This window comes from Schistocerca cancellata, chromosome 3, assembly GCF_023864275.1.
Source record: "Schistocerca cancellata isolate TAMUIC-IGC-003103 chromosome 3, iqSchCanc2.1, whole genome shotgun sequence".
Taxonomy (NCBI): Eukaryota; Metazoa; Arthropoda; class Insecta; order Orthoptera; family Acrididae; genus Schistocerca; species Schistocerca cancellata.
Window position 1 is genome coordinate 251910910 of NC_064628.1, and position 20231 is coordinate 251931140.

At 43.9% G+C, this 20231-nt stretch overlaps 1 protein-coding gene across 1 annotated transcript in view; it reads right to left on the bottom strand.

The window, feature by feature from the left end:
* LOC126174894 (tetraspanin-9) overlaps window positions 1-20231 on the bottom strand; it is a 530893-nt gene that overhangs the window by 41432 nt on the left and 469230 nt on the right. The window contains exon 5 of the mRNA XM_049921317.1: window positions 1248-1439. Coding sequence (XP_049777274.1) covers window positions 1248-1439 — 192 coding nt within the window. The remainder of the gene's footprint in view (window positions 1-1247; window positions 1440-20231) is intronic.

Sequence of the window (20231 nt, forward strand, 5' to 3'; positions counted from 1 at the left end):
GAACCGTCGTCCGCCCGAATGCGAGTCCAGTGTGCTAACCACTGCACCACGTCTCCCGGTTCACTTCTCGTGTGAGTGTATTACTGTAAGGACGCAGACGAGGTGCTTGGAGGAATAAATTTGATACGTTAAATAGCTGACACGGGTGTTTTAATTGAATCATCATATTACTACCTGGAGATGAGGGAATTTTCAGTTGACACTGCTTTCTTGAGAACTTTTAACAACCCGCCACTATTTCCTGGAAGGATAAACGGTGTTTCTGTTTCCTCGGAGTGCCGTACGGGGATGTTAATCGTCGGCGACGTTCTCACATCATAGATATTCTATCTCTATGGTTGCACTGGGCACCACTACATCTGTGTGATTCCTTCGACAGTCGGGTGCTTTCCTGAGAAAGAAAACGGTGGATATTGTCGGATGCTCGGATTAGTAAATTAATGTGACAAGTGTGCCCAGAACAGTTCATTCATAATTGTGTTTTTATGTGAAAACAAAATTTAATCTAAAAGGGTAATTTCAGGTGTATGTGTAACTTTACTTCATTTGTGTATAACTGTTTTCTTTAGAGCACAGCAGATGGCACGTTCTGACAGTATGGTCGCTGGCACGCTAGACAGAGATGGCGCAAGCCTGTTGTCACCTGAGCGGAAACGAATTCTCGTTCTCAGCCCTGAGCTAGTTCACGCTTGTGTTTCGAAGGGGCGTCCGACATACTCTGCTGTTGGCTGCTGAGCTTCATCCATTAGAAATGGTTATCTTAGTTGTTTATGCTCATTTATTCTAGTCAGATACTACTGAGCTGAAGAATTGTTGGTAATACTGGCACAATATCTTAATACAGTCGTCTGCAGACTGACTAGCAATGGCTTAAACCGTCTTGCTGTTAAACTGCGTCTCCCCTACCATGTCGTGGGCACACGCAGCTGTACCCCCACTATTACCACTGGCCCTGCCCCCTGCCCTACCACCCGACTGCACAGGTACAGGCCTAGTTACTTTCTGCGCACTGTACTGCCAGAAAATGTCCGGCACAACAAATATCAAAAAGAAATCTTGCACTACTTATGTCGACTCTTTGTCACAAAAAATAAGTTCCTGAGTTTCGTGTGAGCTGCAGAGCACCGTGTGCATGAAACAAAAATACTCTCTTATAGTCGTCGAGAGTGAAATTCTCACTGCCGGTCGATCACAATCCCGCTGTGCTGCTGGGTGCGCCCTCCTACCTCGTCACAGCGGCTGCTTACCGTGATGAGCATGCAGCGGTTCTGGAACCAGGCACCGCAGCAGCCGAAGAAGGCGATGACGAAGACGATGACACCTGCGGCGATGAGCATGCTGTCGGCGCTGACGGCCGCGTACTGTGGCAGCAGCGTCGTGTATCCCTCGTAGGCCAGCCGCAGCCAGATGCCCACGCCCAGCAGCCCGCACCCCGACAGCTGCAACATTCGTGTAATGCTAGACCACCTACCTTAGATCAATGGTTCAAATGGCTCTGAGCACTATGGGACTTAACATCTGAGGTCATCAGTCCCCTAGAACTTAGAACTACTTAAACCTAACTAACCTTAGGACATCACACAGATCCATGCGCGAGGCAGCATTCGAACCTGCGACCGTAGCAGTCTTGCGGTTCCGGACTGAAGCGCCTAGAACCGCTCGGCAACCGCGGCCGGCACCTACCTTATAAGACCCATAACACGGTGCTGATGATGATAACGTGTTAGTTTGGGTGCAGAACAGCAAGGTCTTTAGCGCCCTGCTAAAACTGGATGAGACTAGTGCGGATAAAAATGGCAGATTAATAAAACTTCAACATGACTTATAAAAGAAAATCTCATTAAAACATGTGCCCCGTGTTAAACATTGTATTTAAGTCTCCTATCTTTTTATACATCCGAGATTGACTGCGACGCATTTATCAACGCTATCGAAAAATCAGTACACCTGCAAAGACGTCGATTTTCATTCAATGACGGTAAATATCACTTGGGAAGTACTGAAAATCGTTTCAGCATCGTCCGCCAATAGATAATGTACTTGCATAGCTACCAGAGCGCCCTCTGTCTACCCTCTAATAGTGAATTCTCATAGGCATCAAGTCTCAATGTGGTGTATATGTGTAAAGCAAGATGACAACCATGCCACAGGGACGCACTCGTTGATCAAATAGTGTCTTTCCAAGCGGTGGGATGGTCCTCTCGGAGCATCGTCACATTAAGTTGGGTGTGCTGCGTCAGTTGTGCAACAATGCTAGTAAAAGTGATAACAGAACATTTTTCACACCCTTTCTCGATCTCCACGCAGCATAATCTCCCACCAGGATCGTCCTATACAGAGAGGTCCAAAAAATGTATCCACTGTTTAAAAGTCCATAACTTGCAAACTAATTGACGGAGTTGTCTCATTTTTGGTTAAAGTGTAGCTTAAAGTCCAACTTAAAGATATCACTGTAGGTGTTCGAAATGGTCACCATTAACATACAAATGAAGCCGCCGAACTGCAGCACGAACTACTGACTGCAACGTGTTCAGTTGGATATTTGCACATGAATGTACGATGGATTCTCGAAGTTCATCCAACGTGCGTGGCTTTTGTCGATGAACGACGTCCTTTAGTATTCCCCACAGGTAAAAGTCCAGAGGAGTTAGGTCTGGGGAACATGGTGGATACTCCACAGCACCTCTACGGCCTACCCATCTTCCTGGTAGATTTTCGTCGAGATACACCCTAACACGATTTTGGTAGTGGGCTGGGGCACCATCTTGTTGAAAGTAAACTCTTCCGCCTCCATACAAGTCTCGGATGGCAGGTAAACTGGATGTCTGAAGCTTCTGAAGGTACACTTCACCGGTAACTGTGCCGTCAAAGAAGAATGGCCCAATCAAGCCCCGATAGGACACAACCCATACCACACATTTACTCCTGGCAAATTCACGGCTTTGTCTACATGGACGTTCGGATTTTCGGCGGCCCAGTAGATGCAATTGTGGCGATTTACTGTACCATTGAGTTTGAACTGTGCCTCATCAGACCACACAATCATCTCTGCAAACTGTTCGTCGTTGCGTACAATGTTAGTAAACCACTCACAGTACTCCATTCTACGGTCTGGGTCGTCCTCGTTCATTGCGTACAGCAATCGTGGGATGTAGCACATCCACTTTGCTGTCTTCAAAATTCGCCGAATACTTGAGCGAATCACTCCAGTTTCACGGGTACACTGTCTCACAGACTTCTGTGGTGAGCGAGTGAATTGTTGTAACACACGACGGGAGTTAGCTGGACTTGTTACTGTTACAGGCCGTCCAGATCGTTGTTTGTGTACATCTTTAACATAGCCTTCGGCTTCAAATTTGTCTCGAATGCGACGAATCGTTAAACGTGTCGGTGGCTCTCTTTGATACTCATTTCGCCATTGCCGTTGAACCTCATTAATGTTTTCGTACTTAAAATACCACTTCAAAACACTTCCTTTCATCGAATGTAAGCCTTGCGCCAGCCATGTTTACTCTAGTAACGAGGTGCAACTAAGAACAAAACACTCACTATCTGGCGACCGTCATCTGACAAAACAAAACAACGCAATACAACGCTTGTGTGGCGATTGCTGGAACTACAAACTATTACACTACCAAAGATGAGACAACTCCGTCAATTAGTTTGCCATTTATGGACTTTTAAACAGTGGATTTATTTTTTGGACCCCTCTGTATTGTAAGGGAAACAGTGGGAGATCGTACAGTTACTGCAGCACAGGTAAGAAGGCTTGCGAGACCAGACGTGTCAGCAAGAACTATTGCAAACGGTTATTAGGAGTGAGACTACGGGCACGCACAGCTCTAGCCCGTCTTCCGCTCACGTCACAGCTTCGACGTGCACGGCTCAACTGGTGCCGTCAGGGTATCACTTGGACGGTGGAATGGCGCGCCTTGTTCTTCAGCAATGAAAGCATTTTCTGTCTGCACATATGTGAAGGTCATTTGCGTGTACAGCATAGATCTGGTGAGTACTATGTCTTTGAGTACACTCGTCCAAGACACGCTGGCGCCATCCCATGCCTTATGGTCTGAGATGCGTTCACCTTTGGTGCTTCTGGAGTGGACGCTAAACAGCGCTCAGTACGTGCACAATGTTGTTTCAGATCTGTTCTTTTGCCGTTTTTGGAACAGGAAGGTGATACGTTGTTCCAACAGCATAGTCCTCGCACACGCACACACACACACACACACACACACACACACACACACACACACACACACATACTGTCCGTGAAACTCAACATGCTCTGCAAGACGTTCAGCAACTTCTTGGCCTGCACGATCTCTGGACTTTTCTCCAACCGAGCATGACTGGGATATGATGGGACGAGGAGTGACTCGTCAATCAACACCTCTTGCAGACCTACGTATCCTAGAACAGTATTCGACATCTGTATGATCCACTGGACGCCAGAGTCAGCACCCGCCTTGCTGCCCATAGAGGTTACACTATGTATTAATACGGGTGTTTCAGCGTGGGTCGATACCCAGTATCTCAGAAACGCTTGTGCTAATGATCTGCAAATATAATGATTTCATGCACTTCACATGCACTGTTGCATCAATAAATCTTGAGTGAATGGGAAACCTCGAAAAGGGACATTAATTTTTTTCCTGTAGTGTATTCTGAATCGATTGTTTCAGATGGAAACTGTTTTATTCGTCATAATCTAAATTCTACGTAATAAAAGTTGGTTCCGACGTAATATATCAGACTTTTCTGCCACTGCATAAAACTGCTTGAAATTATCCATCACTTTCCATATTTGTGACGAAATAAATTCTGACAAGGCACTGGAATGAAATAACGGCGACAAGAGAAAATTTGTGCTGTACTGGAATTCGAACCCGAATTCCCGCTTGACGAGGGCGGTCGCTTTAATCGCACCTGCTCGTTCAGCACCGCTCTCCGTCCGACCGCCGGCCAGAGTGGCCGAGCGGTTCTAGGCGCTACAGTCTGGAACCGCGCAACCGCTACGGTCGCAGGTTCGAATCCTGCCTCGCGCATGGATGTGTGTGATGTCCTTAGGTTAGTTAGGTTTAAGTAGTTCTCAGTTCTAGGGGACTGATGACCTCTGAAGTTAAGTCCCATAGTGCTCAGAGCCATTTTTGAATCCGTCCGACCAAAATTCCCAGGTTTTCCCGCACTACTTACATAACGCCCCCTGTCCACAATACTGATTGCTCGCCGCATCCTTTCTATACGAACTTTTTACTTGTCTTTGTTTTATCACCTTTCTCCGTGTGGTTAAGTTTTCATATTTGGTTTGTCTTTCAGAAATTACCACTAGTTTTACTAACATGTATTGGAAATAGGAACCACCTCTCATTCACAGTAACTCAATAGGTTTTATGGAGGATAGCTTCCATGAACTAAGCCTGGACTGTCGGACATGTCCACACGACCACCATTGTGTATCTCTGATCGAGGATGGCTCTCGGTACCTTCTCTGTGGATGCACTTTAATTTCCGAACCCCTGCGAGACTTCAGCACAATGCTACAAGCAATAAAGATAATTGGGTAGGGGCGCTACTTGCGCGTAACATGTTGAGAATTTGGGTCGGACATTACTCGTATCCAGTTGGCCGAGACGGCTGGAGCAACCGTTCTGATGGAGCATTCGGGTTCGAGTCCCAGTACAGCAAAAACCTTCAGCGTTCACCACCGATTTATTTCAATGCCTGTAGGAGGTTGATGGCCCTCATTTCTAAAAATCTTGTAGTCATGGAAAGGCTGATTTGAGAATGCTGTTCGCCTTAATCTTTATTCTTTTTTAGAAAAGAAATTAAGTTATTTCAGTCGAAGCAAGAAGTAAAAAACACCTCTATTCCGACAGCCAATTTTACTTGAAAGACATTGTTTTAATTTCTATTAAGTAACTAAAACATCAATAATGGCAAGTATGTATCCAAAATTATGTTTATTAGTTTGATCACGAATATCTGAGAAATAGGGATGGATAGAAATATGCGATTTGCTGCATAATGTTCATACATACCTAAACTTTTTTTTTTGCACATTAGTTACTGTGGTATTGTCGACAGACGAAACTGGCGAGAAAGAGTGATGCAGATGTCGAACAGCTACTACAGGCATTTATACGGAGTGCAACCAAATCGAGCATCTCAACAATTGTAGCTACCACCAAACGTGGTGAACAGGGTACTACTCAAGGGACTGAAGCTTCATGCGTACTAGATGCAGCTGCTGGACGCGCTTCAACTTTACGAAAGGCCAAAGCGCGAAGCATGAGTTGGATCGTCGATGACCCAGATTATCTGAAAAAGGCGAGATTCAAGGACGAAGCTTGATTTTGTGTATCAACGAAGGCAAAGCGACACTAATGTGAAGATCTGGAACTTTGAGGACCCCCCCACTTTTATACGGAAATTGCGCACACCATTCCGGCGGTAAATTTGTTGTGTGGTCTATTTTTTCTTCTTTGCAGAGGCGCCGACAGTCTCAACTGTTTTTCCGGACGTGTTGCAACGGTTTGAATTTCCACAGATTGAACAACTGCAACCTTACGCCATGTGCAGCAAGATGGTGCCCCCTCCTCACTGGGCCTCGATGGTTGGGAAGGCCTTGGGCGACATTCCCAGGTAGCTGGGCTGGCAGACCATTTCCTGATCCCCAAGGTCTCCAGACGCAACCCCATTACATTTTTTTTTCTTTGGGTTTTGTGAGATATGCTGTCTATCAAACCCTGGTGCGGTACCTGCAGAAGCAGTGGGTTCGCATTAAAAGCAGAAGTCGCAAACGTTAATGAGGACATGCTAGCCTGGACTTGAGAGAAAGTCTAGTATCGCTCAGATACCCTGCGTGCTATAGGGTAACACCGTGGTAACACCGGTTCCCATCAGGTCACCGGAGTAAAGCGTTGTCGGGTTGGGCTAGGACTTGCATGGTTGACCATACGGTCGGCTGAGCACTGCTGGAAAGCGTGGTGCACTCAGCCCTTGTGGGGCAAACTGAGGAGCTACTTGATTGAGAAGTAGCGGCTCCGGTCTCGGAAACTGAGATACGGCAGGGAGAGCGGCCTGCTGACCACATGCCGCCCCCCCCCCCCCCCCCCCACATCCGCATCCAGTGACGCCTACATCTGAGGATGACACAGTGGCTTGTCGGTGCCGGTGGGCCTACATGTCCTGTTCGGAGGTAGTTTAGTTTAGTTTAGTTTATACAGATGGAGCGCACACTGAACTCTGTTCAGAGGCTATTAAAACCTTAGGTATGTGTGAACTTACGTCGCAACCACATCTTTATACCTACCCCCAAATCTGAAATATTCATGATCAAAATTGCAAATATCAGTTTGGAACACTTAATACATAACCAACTTTCATAGCATGTCGACTACACGAAATGCAATTTCAGTTTCATAACACTCTCACCAAACAATCATTTGATATACATCATGACAACATTGTTTGATTTTTATTTTGGCATTTTATTGGCTTCTTCTTTGTGTTTTTTTGTCCTTTCATTCTCTTTCAATCCTGTACAATCAGTGTCCATGTACAAAAGGCGTTGTCCTAACTGGCTAATCATTGCCAAACGCAAGCCGCTAAGAATAGGAACTTGATATTGGGAGAGGGTGTTGAACTTATTCCGTAGGAATAGTTGAAGACGCGATTTTTCGAAATTCCTCCCATAAGAGGGTGAAATAGGGGATGAAGTGTTTTTGAAAATATGTCAGTATTATTGCAATTTGGAAGCTAGAACTAATTGGTATTTGATTTCTCGATCAGAAATAAGGAAAAACATTTTTCAGCAACTGGGGAAAGTTAACCCCTGTGGGGTGAAATAATGGGTGAAAATTTTTAAACAAATCATGATTAAAGAACTACTAAGACATTTTTAAAGTCACATTTATGAAAATAGGTATCCGACTTCCTGGTTGGATATAAAAAATACGTGTTTCCATGTTTTTGGAAAATCAACCGGTAAGGCGATAAAATAGAGGATGAAGTTTTTACAGAAACATTTCATTACGAAAGTATTTTGGAAACTAAATCTCTGAAAATTGGCTGGAAATAAAAAAAATGGCGTTTCAGTGTTTTTTGCAAATTCAGGTTTTACGGAGATTTTTCATTACGAAAGCATTTTTGAAGCTAAATCTATGAAAATTTGTTTTTGGTTTCTCGGTCGGAACTAAAAAAGTACGTTTTTCATCGTTTACGGAAATTCAGCCCCTAAGGGTGTGAATAGGGCGTGACTGATTCACTGACACATTATTGCCTACCTCAAACGACTAAGGACAAAATTTGAAATTTGGAGAGAGTGTTGACCTTACAGTGCAGGTATCGTTTAAGAATGGATTGTTCAAAATTCCAACACTAAGTGGTGAAATATGACCCATAAGGATCTTTGAAAATGTGTCGCTATTAAGGCAATTTTGACGGTAGAACTACGAAAGTTGGCATTTGGTTTCTCGGTTAGAAATAGAAAGTATGTGTTTCAGCATTTTTGGAAATTCGACCATTAAGGGGTAAAATAGAAGGTGAAAGTTTTGTAAAATAAACTATTATTACATTACTAATAAACCATCAATAAAGCTTCATCTACGAAAATTGGTATTTTACTTCTTGTTTAAAAATAAGAAAATACGTGTTTCAGTGTTCTTAGAAAAAGGGGATGAAAGTTTCTATGGAAACACTTCATTGCGAAGGCATTTTTGAAACTAAATCTCTGAGTCCCGAGTCCCGAGTTCGAGTCTCGGTCCGGCACACAGTTTTAGTCTCCCAGTATTGGGTTTCTCAGTTAGAAATAAGAGAAATACTTGGTTCAGTGTTTTTTGGCATTTCAAGTCCTAAGGGGGGGGGGAGTGAAATAGGGGAAGAAAATTTGTATGAAAATATTTCATTAAGCTAAAACATGTTTTAACGTGAAAATTCGTATTTGACTTCTAACGAAATGTGTGTTGAGGGATGAAAGCTTCCATGGAAATGTCAAGAACTCTAAATGGAGGATTAACGACGACCTCCGACTCCAGCTACCAGAATCCCTTTTTGGTCAGAAGTACGTTCGGGGAAGACCATGCCTCTATGGCCTTAATAAGCGTGAAAAATTTAGAAGCAGCTTCAATTTGTGAACAATACAAAAATTTGATTTTAAAAAAATCCAGTCAGACCATACAGTCCACACGAGCAAAGCAGCTGGCGCTAAGCTAGTATATTATAAACACGATCAGCATGCTAATAGAACTTTTAATTTGTGAGCGTCATCCAATGTCATTTGGATGCAATGAATTACCTGTATAATTGGCCATCAGGATAGCTTAGAATTAAATGAAACTTGATTCATAAGAGACTGGCATAAAAGCAGCAGCCTCAGGTGAAGGGGAGCCCATGGGCAGCTGTGATGACAGTGTTGACACTATTGGACGAATGCAGTGGGCGGACGCTTTTTCAGAACGTGTATTAGCCTAGGGTCAGTGAACCAACAATGAGGCAACGAATCATTTCAGTGCATTGTATTCCTGTTTTTTGTTCTTCTACTGAACATTATAAATGTGGATTACACTAAGTTTTTGTTTATTATTTACAATGTAAAGATAAGTACTCTATATCTACAGAAGTTGTGTATTTGAGACTCTGCTGATGAGGGCGACACACACACACACACACACACACACACACACACACACACACACAGAGAGAGAGAGAGAGAGAGAGAGAGAGAGAGAGAGCGAGAGCGAGAGCGAGAGCGAGAGAGAGGGGGGGGGGGAGGTTCTAAAACAGACGATGGAAAAAGATAAATTCAATGGAAATAATAAAAAAAAATTGTGTAGCAGAAGCCTGTGGCTTGCTGTACTCTGACAAAAAATGGGTAAACCAGACCCTCTGCAACACACCAAAATCTTCACCGTGAAATTCGAACACTGCACAAAATTTTAAAGGTTTACCACACCTGTCTCGTCACCAGCTATAACACAGGACAGATTCCTACTTAAATATACTTCTTTGTTCTTATCACAACTTGAAATGCGTTCGGTAAAGATATGGCGCATAGTGATTTGTACTCCACGGGTGTCACTTTCTGGAGGAGTTCCTCCTGCCAGGGTATTAAAGCTATCTGTTAGGGAACAGTGTCCCATTCAGAGACAGATCGGGATCACTTCACCCCGCCGGAGTGACAGTTGCGAGGTACGCTTTCACTGAGTGCAAATTACTGTTTCTCACTGCCAGCCATTCCTCCTCCCACAGTTGTTTCGCTCTCTCACTCCATGACTCCACAATGAAATGACCCTGTTCGCTTCCTCCAGGTTTACTCACCTGTTTATTCATCGCCATCCGGTTTATTCACAAGAGGAGTTCAATCAACCACAGCCGGTTCGTAATGGAATAGGTTATCCTAATAAGGAAGTGGAACGAATATTACGCCCAAGAAGAAAGATTTCCAGAACTAGAAAAAGAACAACAGTGGCCAACAGAGATAGTTCCCAGTTTTTTATCAAGAAGCTTGTGGATTACACTGGAAAAGCTTAGGCAAAGTATGCGGTTACAACGATTTTTAAAGCAACCAGGTAAAAATAAAATATGAATTTCTTATATCTGTGAAAGATTTACGTCGGTCACAGGCAACCGCCGGTGTGCATGAAATTCTGCGCAGTTGTGGCAATGTGTATGTATATTGGAACCAGGAAAAGAAGTGTTATCAACCCATTATCGAACACAAGAGGAAAAGTCACTTTGGACAAACTGATAAGTTGACAGTAGCGTAGTAACACGTTTTACAGTGTGGACACCACGAAATACAATTTCATGAGGCTAGTGTTTTAGTTAAGACATTGCATTGCTGGGCACAATAACGTAAATCTGCCAGCATAAGTTTATAATAATTATAATAATTTCAACAAAAGGTAGTTAATTTAAATAAAGTGTGAATGCAGACTTGGCTAAAAGGTAGAAATTCGCACAATCGATTATCTACAGCCGAGAACGATAACACGTCAGAGTAAATGCAATGCCTCGAGGCTGAAAAATAGAGTAAAATAACTTCGTGACAGGACTGTCAATGTATGCGTAGTATCTGTAACAATGATACATACATTTTGTATCGCGTGAGGAATCATGAGCCGTCTTATACAGCTGACAATGCCCCTGTTAAGTTGAAACCCCTTGAGCTCTCTACACAGCTGCCAGTGTTTCAGCTCGGAAGATGACTCTTACAGACGGCGAAGAAATGTTAGTGAATAGTTAGTTGTGTGTGTCGATTCAGACGTCTCAGTTTAACAAGGATGTCTTACAGCTACGTTCAAATACGCTTTGAAACATACGGTTCAAATAGTTAGGACATCCCATACTCTCCCCTTTAAACAGGATGACACCGCTTTCACACTGATATACCATTTACAGAGCCAATGTTGAAATATAACAACAGGTTTCACGCATTGAAAATTGTATATTACGGCAGTATTTGTATTCGGAAGTTACTATCTTTGATACATGCGCAATCGAGCTACAGGCACAACAAACATTTTGCGACAATGCTCACAAATAAGCTGGTACCACTCTAGCGTTGAATCATTAATGTAGTGAGGTATGACACTAAACTGAAGCCCTGATAATAATAATGAGCTATCTCGTATAGCTTATTATGTGTGGCCTCAGAATGAATAAAAAGCTTATTTTCACGCCATGAACGTTGTCTCACCAAATACAAACTTTTTGTTATAATACAGACCACCTAACAATCTAAAGACAACATTCCAGTCAATGTGTCAGGTAAGGCAAAAATGAAGCAGCTCCCGACTTTGAAAGTTTTCCACAGAAAACAACTGGCTCCACTGATGAAGGACCTTACTGCTGCCCTTGCAACGGCCCAAATAACAATTAAGAAATTATCCAGCTCGCCCACAGTACAGTAGTAACATTAAAAGAAGAACTGGGGCTACTAGAATCAAATATCGCCTGAAAAGTTGGCTTGTGCTGAAAACTTGAGAACTGATGCAAGGAACTTTAAGAACAGAACACCAAAGAAATTATGAAGCAATAAATAACTGCAGCAGTCAAGAAACTCGAAAGATACGACGCTGGGATTACCAGTTAAAGACAAAATCAAAAATTTCAATCCAATTAGAGGCAGTTCTACCAGATACTGAATCAGAAAACAGGCACAGAAGCTGAAAAAAATCTGAGAAGAAGCAAAAACTCATTCCAGCAAAGACCTCTGGGAAACTGAAAAGAACTACAACAAAAGTGCAACAAGAACTTAAAAATATTCCAAGGATAGAATGCAGCGGCTGGAGGTAACACCGGAAATGGGTGAGGGAAGGGTGAAGGAAGTGAAGACTTGGACATCCACTGGCAATCATTTACAGCATGGCTTCTGGTTCAAATACCTGAACAGTCTGTAGGTGAGAACGGCCGCACTGTTTAGCACAACCTTGAAGACATGTAATTTCATTGAATTTATAATAGCTGCGAAAATTTATTTGGTACAGGAGGTGCAATACCCGGAAACTACAGGCCAATAACATGCTTGTCCACCATGTTCTAGTTGCTGACAGAGATCATAGCCCACAAAATTCAGGACGTTTTGGAAGAATACGTCATACCAGTAGAACAAAAAGGTAACAAGCGAAGAAGAGCAGCTCAAAAGACCAATACATGGTAGACAAAATGATACTGGAAATCTGTAAAACCTAGAAAAGATCTCTACATACGACCTAGATAGCCAACAAAAAAGCCTCTGACTCACTATCACACAGTTGAGGCATAAAATTCCTGGAAACCATCGGGTCAGCAACATCGTCAGGAAATTCACAGAAAATGCTATGAAACACTGGAAAATAGGACTCAGAAGGTTAGGACTAATTGATATCAAGAGAGCCATTTTTTAAAAGGACTCTTTGTCCCCAGTGCTGTTCATCCTCAACCATCTTACAGAAACCAAAACCTGAGCTATCGAACAGCGAGAAAGTCTCAGAAAATATCCCAATTGCTGTACATGGTTGACTTTATTCTCTATGAAAAATGTGAAATTGAAATCCAGTCTCTGGCGAATAGAGAATATTCGGCAATGACATCAGCGTGGGATTTGGCTCAGACAGTTGCGCCACATTGGCATTATAGAGAGGCGAAATCTCAGAAGGCAAGGGCATCAAAATGCCGAATGGACAAACCTCCAAGTGCTCACCAGCCAGAAGCTTACAAATACTTAGACATATTGCAGTTGGACAACATCAAGCGTGAGCATTTAAAAATGTGGTTTGCAAGGAGTACACACTAAGAGTCATGGAAATTTTGAAAAACGAACTGAAAGGCGGCAATACATTCAAGACACTAAATATTGGGGCCATACCAGTCATGAGATACACTGCAAGCATTGTGAACTGGACACAAATAGAGCTGTATAATCTGGACAGGACTGCAAGGTAGCTCATGAACATTCACCTTGCACTCCAGCTCACAGTGACGTCGACAGGCTGCACTTGCCTAGGAAAGCAGGCTGTTGACAACTCTTGCAAGTGAGGCAGACAGTCGAAGAAGAGAAGCATGCATTGGCAGACTACGTGACAGACAGCAAAGAATCAGCTCTGACTGAAATCAACAGAAAGCTTCCCAACGTATAACAGACCTGCGCCTGTCCAATAAAGCACTGCATGGGTAATGTTGGGAGAAGATTGAAGCCGAAGTACACAAACAAAAGGCCTGATCTTGGCAGACCAACGGAGTACTGAATTATGAAACTAAAACACTGATTTTTGCTGCACAAGAACAAGCTATCAGAGCCAAAGCCATCAAAGCCATCAAAGCCAGCATCGAGAAATCAGCAGAAGATCCTAAGTGCACACACTGCAAATAAGCTTTTTTTTGGTCATTTTTTTGTCTTAACCATCACGACACTTCTCATCAATCACCAGACGAGTGCAGTGTACACTAACGGACAATCGAAGCCTCAGAATAGAGCAACTTGATCCGTGGTTCTTACGTCTTGCGACAGTACATCGTTGGAGAAACACGTGAACGGCTAGAAGGAAGCATCTCGATTGAGTAATGCAAGACCCATTATCAGTCGAGTCGCATATTTTTATATTTTTAGTACCTGTATTTTTTTTAGTCATCAGACTTCTGACTGGTTTGATGCGGCCCGCCACGAATTCCTCTCCCGTGCTAACCCCTTCATCTCAGAGTAGCACTTGCAACCTACGTCCTCAATTATTTGCTTGACGTATTCCAATCTCTGTCTTCCTCTACAGGTTTCGCCCTCTACAGCTCCCTCTAGTACCATGGAAGTCATTCCCTCATGTCTTAGCAGATGTCCTATCATCCTGTCCCTTCTCCTTATCAGTGTTTTCCACATATTCCTTTCCTCTCCGATTCTGCGTAGAACCTCCTCATTCCTTACCTTATCAGTCCACCTAATTTTCAACATTCGTCTATAGCACCACATCTCAAATGCTTCGATTCTCTTCTGTAGCGGCTTTCCCACAGTCCATGTTTCACTACCATACAATGCTGTATTCCAGACGTACATCCTCAGAAATTTCTTCCTCAAATTATGGCCTATGTTTGATATTAGTAGACTTCTCTTGGCCAGAAATGCCTTTTTTGCCATAGCGAGTCTGCTTTTGATGTCCTCCTTGCTCCGTCTGTCATTGGTTATTTTACTGCCTAGGTAGCAGAATTCCTTAATTTCATTGACTTCGTGACCATCAATCCTGATGTTAAGTTTCTCGCTGTTCTCATTTCTACTACTTCTCATTACCTTCGTCTTTCTCAGATTTACTCTCAAACCATACTGTGTACTCATTAGACTGTTCATTCCGTTCAGCAGCTCATTTAATTCTTCTTCACCTTCACTCAAGATAGCAATGTCATCAGCGAATCGTATCATTGATATCCTTTCACCTTGTATTTTAATTCCACTCCTGAACCTTTCTTTTATTTCCATCATTGCTTCCTCGATGTACAGATTGAAGAGTAGGGGCGAAAGGCTACAGCCTTGTCTTATACCCTTCTTAATACGAGCACTTCGTTCTTGATCGTCCACTCTTATTATTCCCTCTTGGTTGTTGTACATATTGTGTATGACCCGTCTCTCCCTATAGCTTACCCCTACTTTTTTCAGAATCTCGAACAGCTTGCACCATTTTATATTGTCGAACGCATTTTCCAGGTCGACAAATCCTATGAAAGTGTCTTGATTTTTCTTTAGCCTTGCTTCCATTATTAGCCGTAACGTCTGAATTGCCTCTCTCGTCCCTTTACTTTTCCTAATGCCAAACTGATCGTCACCTAGCGCATTCTCAATTTTCTTTTCCATTCTTCTGTATATTATTCTTGTAAGCAGCTTCGATGCATGAGCTGTTAAGCTGATTGTGCGATAATTCTCGCACTGGTTAGCTCTTGCCGTCTTCTTAATTGTGTGGATGATGCTTTTCCGAAAGTCAGATGGTATATCGCCAGACTCATATATTCTACACACCAACGTGAATAGTCGCTTTGTTGCCACTTCCCCCAATGAAGCTTACCAAAGAATTTATCATATCCTGAGCTGTTGCAAAAAGATCGCTCAGATTAATTACAAGCAGAGGCACAATGACGTAACGTGAATGATCTACTGGAACGTATGCCAAAACTTACCATCTGCCGGTGGCAACGAACTGATGGTGGCAAAAGCCAGAAGAAGTAGTTGGAAACGAACATGCCATATTACTGTTAGACATACGACTTCAGAGACAACAAAATAAACCAGACAAGACATTCGAGGAGAATAAACTATGAATGACTGACATTGCAATCGCACGTGATAGCAAAATCGAAGAAAAACAACTTGCAAAACTTGTCACATATCACAACTTGTAAATCAAAATAAAGTGACTCCAGCGGAAACCAATGAAAGTAGTCCCAGTGGCTCTAGACACACTGGTGGCAGTGCAAAAATATCTTAGAGGGCACTTGAAGCCTATTAATAAAATATTTACCTGTCAGTTATAAACCTATCAGTGAAATGTCCAACTGTCATCTATAAAAAGCCACTTTATTCGAATATCTATGAGTTATTCACCGATGCATTACACTTGGGAAATGTCCGACAAGTGGTAAGATACGAAATCTAGCATAGTGAACACATTTGCTGTGTTTACAACAATAACTGTGATTAACCTGTGAATTTCCCAAAGATGGTGACAATGGAAAGAGACATCAAACAGATGAGAAGCATTCGCCAACTCGTCCGCCATTAAAAGAATTTAGCGATTGGAAATTACACGGCATTCACTTGATCACCTGTAAAAGCTTGAATAAGTACGTTTTGCATCGCGGACCCGTGCAAGACGTGTAGGAAGAGAGTAAACGAGGTTCTAGAAGATACGGACAGGGATGTGGAGCCAAGCCAACTCTAGTCCCATGGTCAGCTGGGCTAGGTTCCATGGCTGAGGATCCATGGCATTAACAGCCCGATGAAGATGGTCCTACAGATTCTCTCTTGGGTTTAAAACCGAGAGTGTGGTGGCCAGGGAAGTACGGTAAACTCATCCTGGTCCCCTTCGAACCACGCACCTAAACTGCGAGCTATGTGACACTTCGCATTGTCCCGCCCGTTAATGCCATCGTGCTGAGGAAGATAAAAAAAAAATGGTTCAAATGGCTCTGAGCACTATGGGACTCAACTGCTGAGGTCATTAGTCCCCTAGAACTTAGAACTAGTTAAACCTAACTAACCTAAGGACATCACACACATCCAAACCCGAGGCAGGATTCGAACCTGCGACCGTAGCGGTCTCGCGGTTCCAGACTGCAGCGCCTAGAACCGCACGGCCACTTCAGCCGGCGAGGAAGATCACACTGCGTGTACGGGTGGACATGGTCCCCAAGAATAGATGCGTACTTGTATTGACCCAGTATGCCTTCCAAAATGACAAAATCTCCTACGGAATGGTACGAAAACTTGCTCCAGACCATAACGCTCCCTCCTGCGGCCTGGATCCTACCGACGATTTTTGCAGGGCCATACACACCAAAGACCATCCGTACGATTGAGTGTAAAACATGATTCATCTGAAAAGGCCACCTGCCGCCACTTAGTGCACGTCCAGTTGCAATATGGCGTGCAAATTACAACCTTGGTTACCTATGAACAGCAGTCGGCATAGGTTCATGAACCAGATCCTGCGCAGAGGCCTACAAGCAGCAATGTTCTCTGAATGATCGATGAGGAGTCAATGTTGGTAATGCCTTGGTTAATCTGGGCGGGCAGTTGCTCAACAGTTGCATGTATATTTGCCCGCAGCCGCCATTCACCCTTTGGTGCATCACAGTTACCTCCCCATCTGTTTTGGATGGCACCATTTTGCCATTCATAGTATATTTTAACCACGAAGGCACACAAACAGTTTACAGAATTAGCGGTTTCGTAAATGCTTCCACCCTTGGTCAGAAAGCCAATCATCATGCACTTCTGGACGTCAGATAAATCGCTCGGTTTCCGCATTACGACAAAGACTGCACTGTTTACTGCGTCCGCCCTGACACGCTTTATATATCCATTGATAATGTAGTCACCTGCAGTGTGGATATTGTACGTTGACGTTCAACACAGGCTGTGGTCACATTAATGTGGCTGGACCGTGTATAACCCGACATTAGGTAAAAGCTTACGAGATACGCTGACATAGGTAATTGTTAATATTTAGAAGAAATTATTAATATCGAGACGGATATATAAGGCGGTGTTAAGAACCGACATGATGTAGGGAAGGGATCAGAGTGGCATTCGGCCGGCCGGTGTGGCCGTGCGGTTCTAGGCGCTACAGTCTGGAACCGCGTGACCGCTACGGTCGCAGGTTCGAATCCTGCCTCGGGCATGGGTGTGTGTGATGTCTTTAGGTTAGTTAGGTTTAAGTGGTTCTAAGCTCTAGGGGAATGATGACCTCAGATGTTAAGTCCCATAGTGCTCAGAGCCATTTGAACCACTTGAACCAAGAGTGGCATTCGTGTCTTTCTGACGGGCGTGCGGTAAATACGGAAACGTGAAGAATGGCGACGTCGTCACCAATGCCTCCAAACAGGGCCAACGTTCTGTTATTTTTTTCTTGGCTGCCGAAGGAGAAACACCCGAATACATCCATCTGAGAACGAAAAATATGTGTATGCGGTAGCATGTGTGCCGGTAATCACAGTTGTGCAATGGTATGCCAAGAGGTGCTGTTGCTCCCTGATAACGCACGTCCACAGGTGGCTAACATAAGTGCGAGAAACTCGAGCATTCGCGCTGTAGTCCTGATCTCTCCTCATGCTATCATCTCGCCTTCGGTTCCTTAAAAACGGCCTTGAAGGGTGGACGATTCCTCGGACGAGGATATGCGGCAGGCAATTACCGGCTTTTTCACGCAGTAGGGGACATTATTTTACCAAACTGATATCTTCAACATGGTGCGTCGGTAGGATGATTGCTTCAGTGCTAAAATCTATTTTGCGTGTCTGGGTTCCGATTATGGTCTTTACGGTCTTCGAACGGAAACTTTTTGATGGGCCGTCATATAAGAAACAAAAGGTAATCATAAACATCTGTTCGATATCGTCTGCATATTATTAACTTATATTGAGATTTTTGTTTCTTTTCTTCGACGATGTAAATTTGTTGTTAATATTTCTCTTAACAAACCAGAAAAAAGGCTATATGGACATGAAAAACAAAAATGTTTTAAGAAAAGCACTAAAAGAATCATAATAAAATAGGAAAAGAGAGAAGGAATATTAAACAACGAATCTCCCTACGTGTCGCTCCCAAAGAGAACGCGAAGATTATGCTAATTACAGCGCGCACAAGGGGAAAAAACACGCATTTTTCCAGCGCTCAAATTGCGATCTGGAGGAAGCGAGGCCCTAATGTGTGAGAGCAAGTACCTCCTCCCTGCAGTTCACACTGGTGTACAAAATCTAAATGTCGATGCAGGTTAGATGTTCTACAATGACGTAAAGTGTCGGTCCTTCATACGAAAGCGTTACACTTCTAGGGTAGTGCTTAGTTATAAACTGTCCAGTCACTTTAATGTGACTTTAATTCGCCATCAGCGTACAGTAACACAGACAGTAGGTGAGCTGTGGAAGGTATATAATCAGTCAGTGCTGGGGGGGTGTGGAGAACATTGCAGTCGTTGTCGTAATGTGGAAACAGAGCGATCTATCTGAAGACCAAAGGGGCATGATCATTGGCTTTCAGGCCAAGAAGCATTTCAGAGACCGCTAAGGTTGTAAACTTACATGCCGCTATGGTTAAAGTATACCGCGTATGGCAAAATGGCGCTGATCCGAAACCGGCGCCGATGCGACTGAGCTGCATCACTGGCCATAGATGACACGAGTGAACGACGCAGCGGAGATTTATACGAGCGAATAGCCGTGCATCTGTTGAGCAAAGGACTATCCAGATGAACCAAGGGGCTAAGTAGAAAGTGTCTTTTTAACCACCGTCAAGCGAACGTTGATGCATATGGGCCTCCGCAGCAGGCGCCTGGTCCATGCATGCATGCCGACTGCTGTTCATTAGCGACGAAGGCTGGAATCTTCACGCCAATGCCGCAACTGGACGTATATTGAGTGGCGGCAGATTGTCTTTCCGAGATGAGTCACGTTTTATGCTCCATCGGACAGAAATCAAACACCCTGTAACAATGGTCGTAAGGGTCCAGGACGGACGGGGATGCGTTATGGTCTTGGGAATGTTTCCGTGGCATTCCCTAGGTGATCTCGTCATTCTGGAAGGCGCAGTTGATCAACATGAGAATCCATCAGTTGTTGGCAACCACGTCCATCCCTACGTGCAGTCCACGGCACGATGACATACACCAGCAGGGCAATGCAACGTGTCGCACAGCTCGAAGTGAACCTGTGTTTACAGTGCTTCCCTGGCCGCTAAACTCTCCAGTTTAACCCTTATCGAGAACGTGTGGGACCACCTCGATTGGGCTGCAAGCGCTGTGGATCCTAAATCGCGAAACCTAGCCACGGTATTGGAGTCGGTCACCGAGCGAGGTGGCGCAGTGGTTAGCACACTGGAGTCGCATTCTGGAGGACGACGGTTCAATCCCGCGTCCGGCCATCCTGATTTAGATCCTGATTTAGGTTTTCCGTGATTTCCCTAAATCGCTTCAGGCAAATGCCGGGATGGTTCCTTTGACAGGGCACGGCCGACTTTCTTCCCCATCCTTCCCTAATCCAATGAGACCGATGACCTC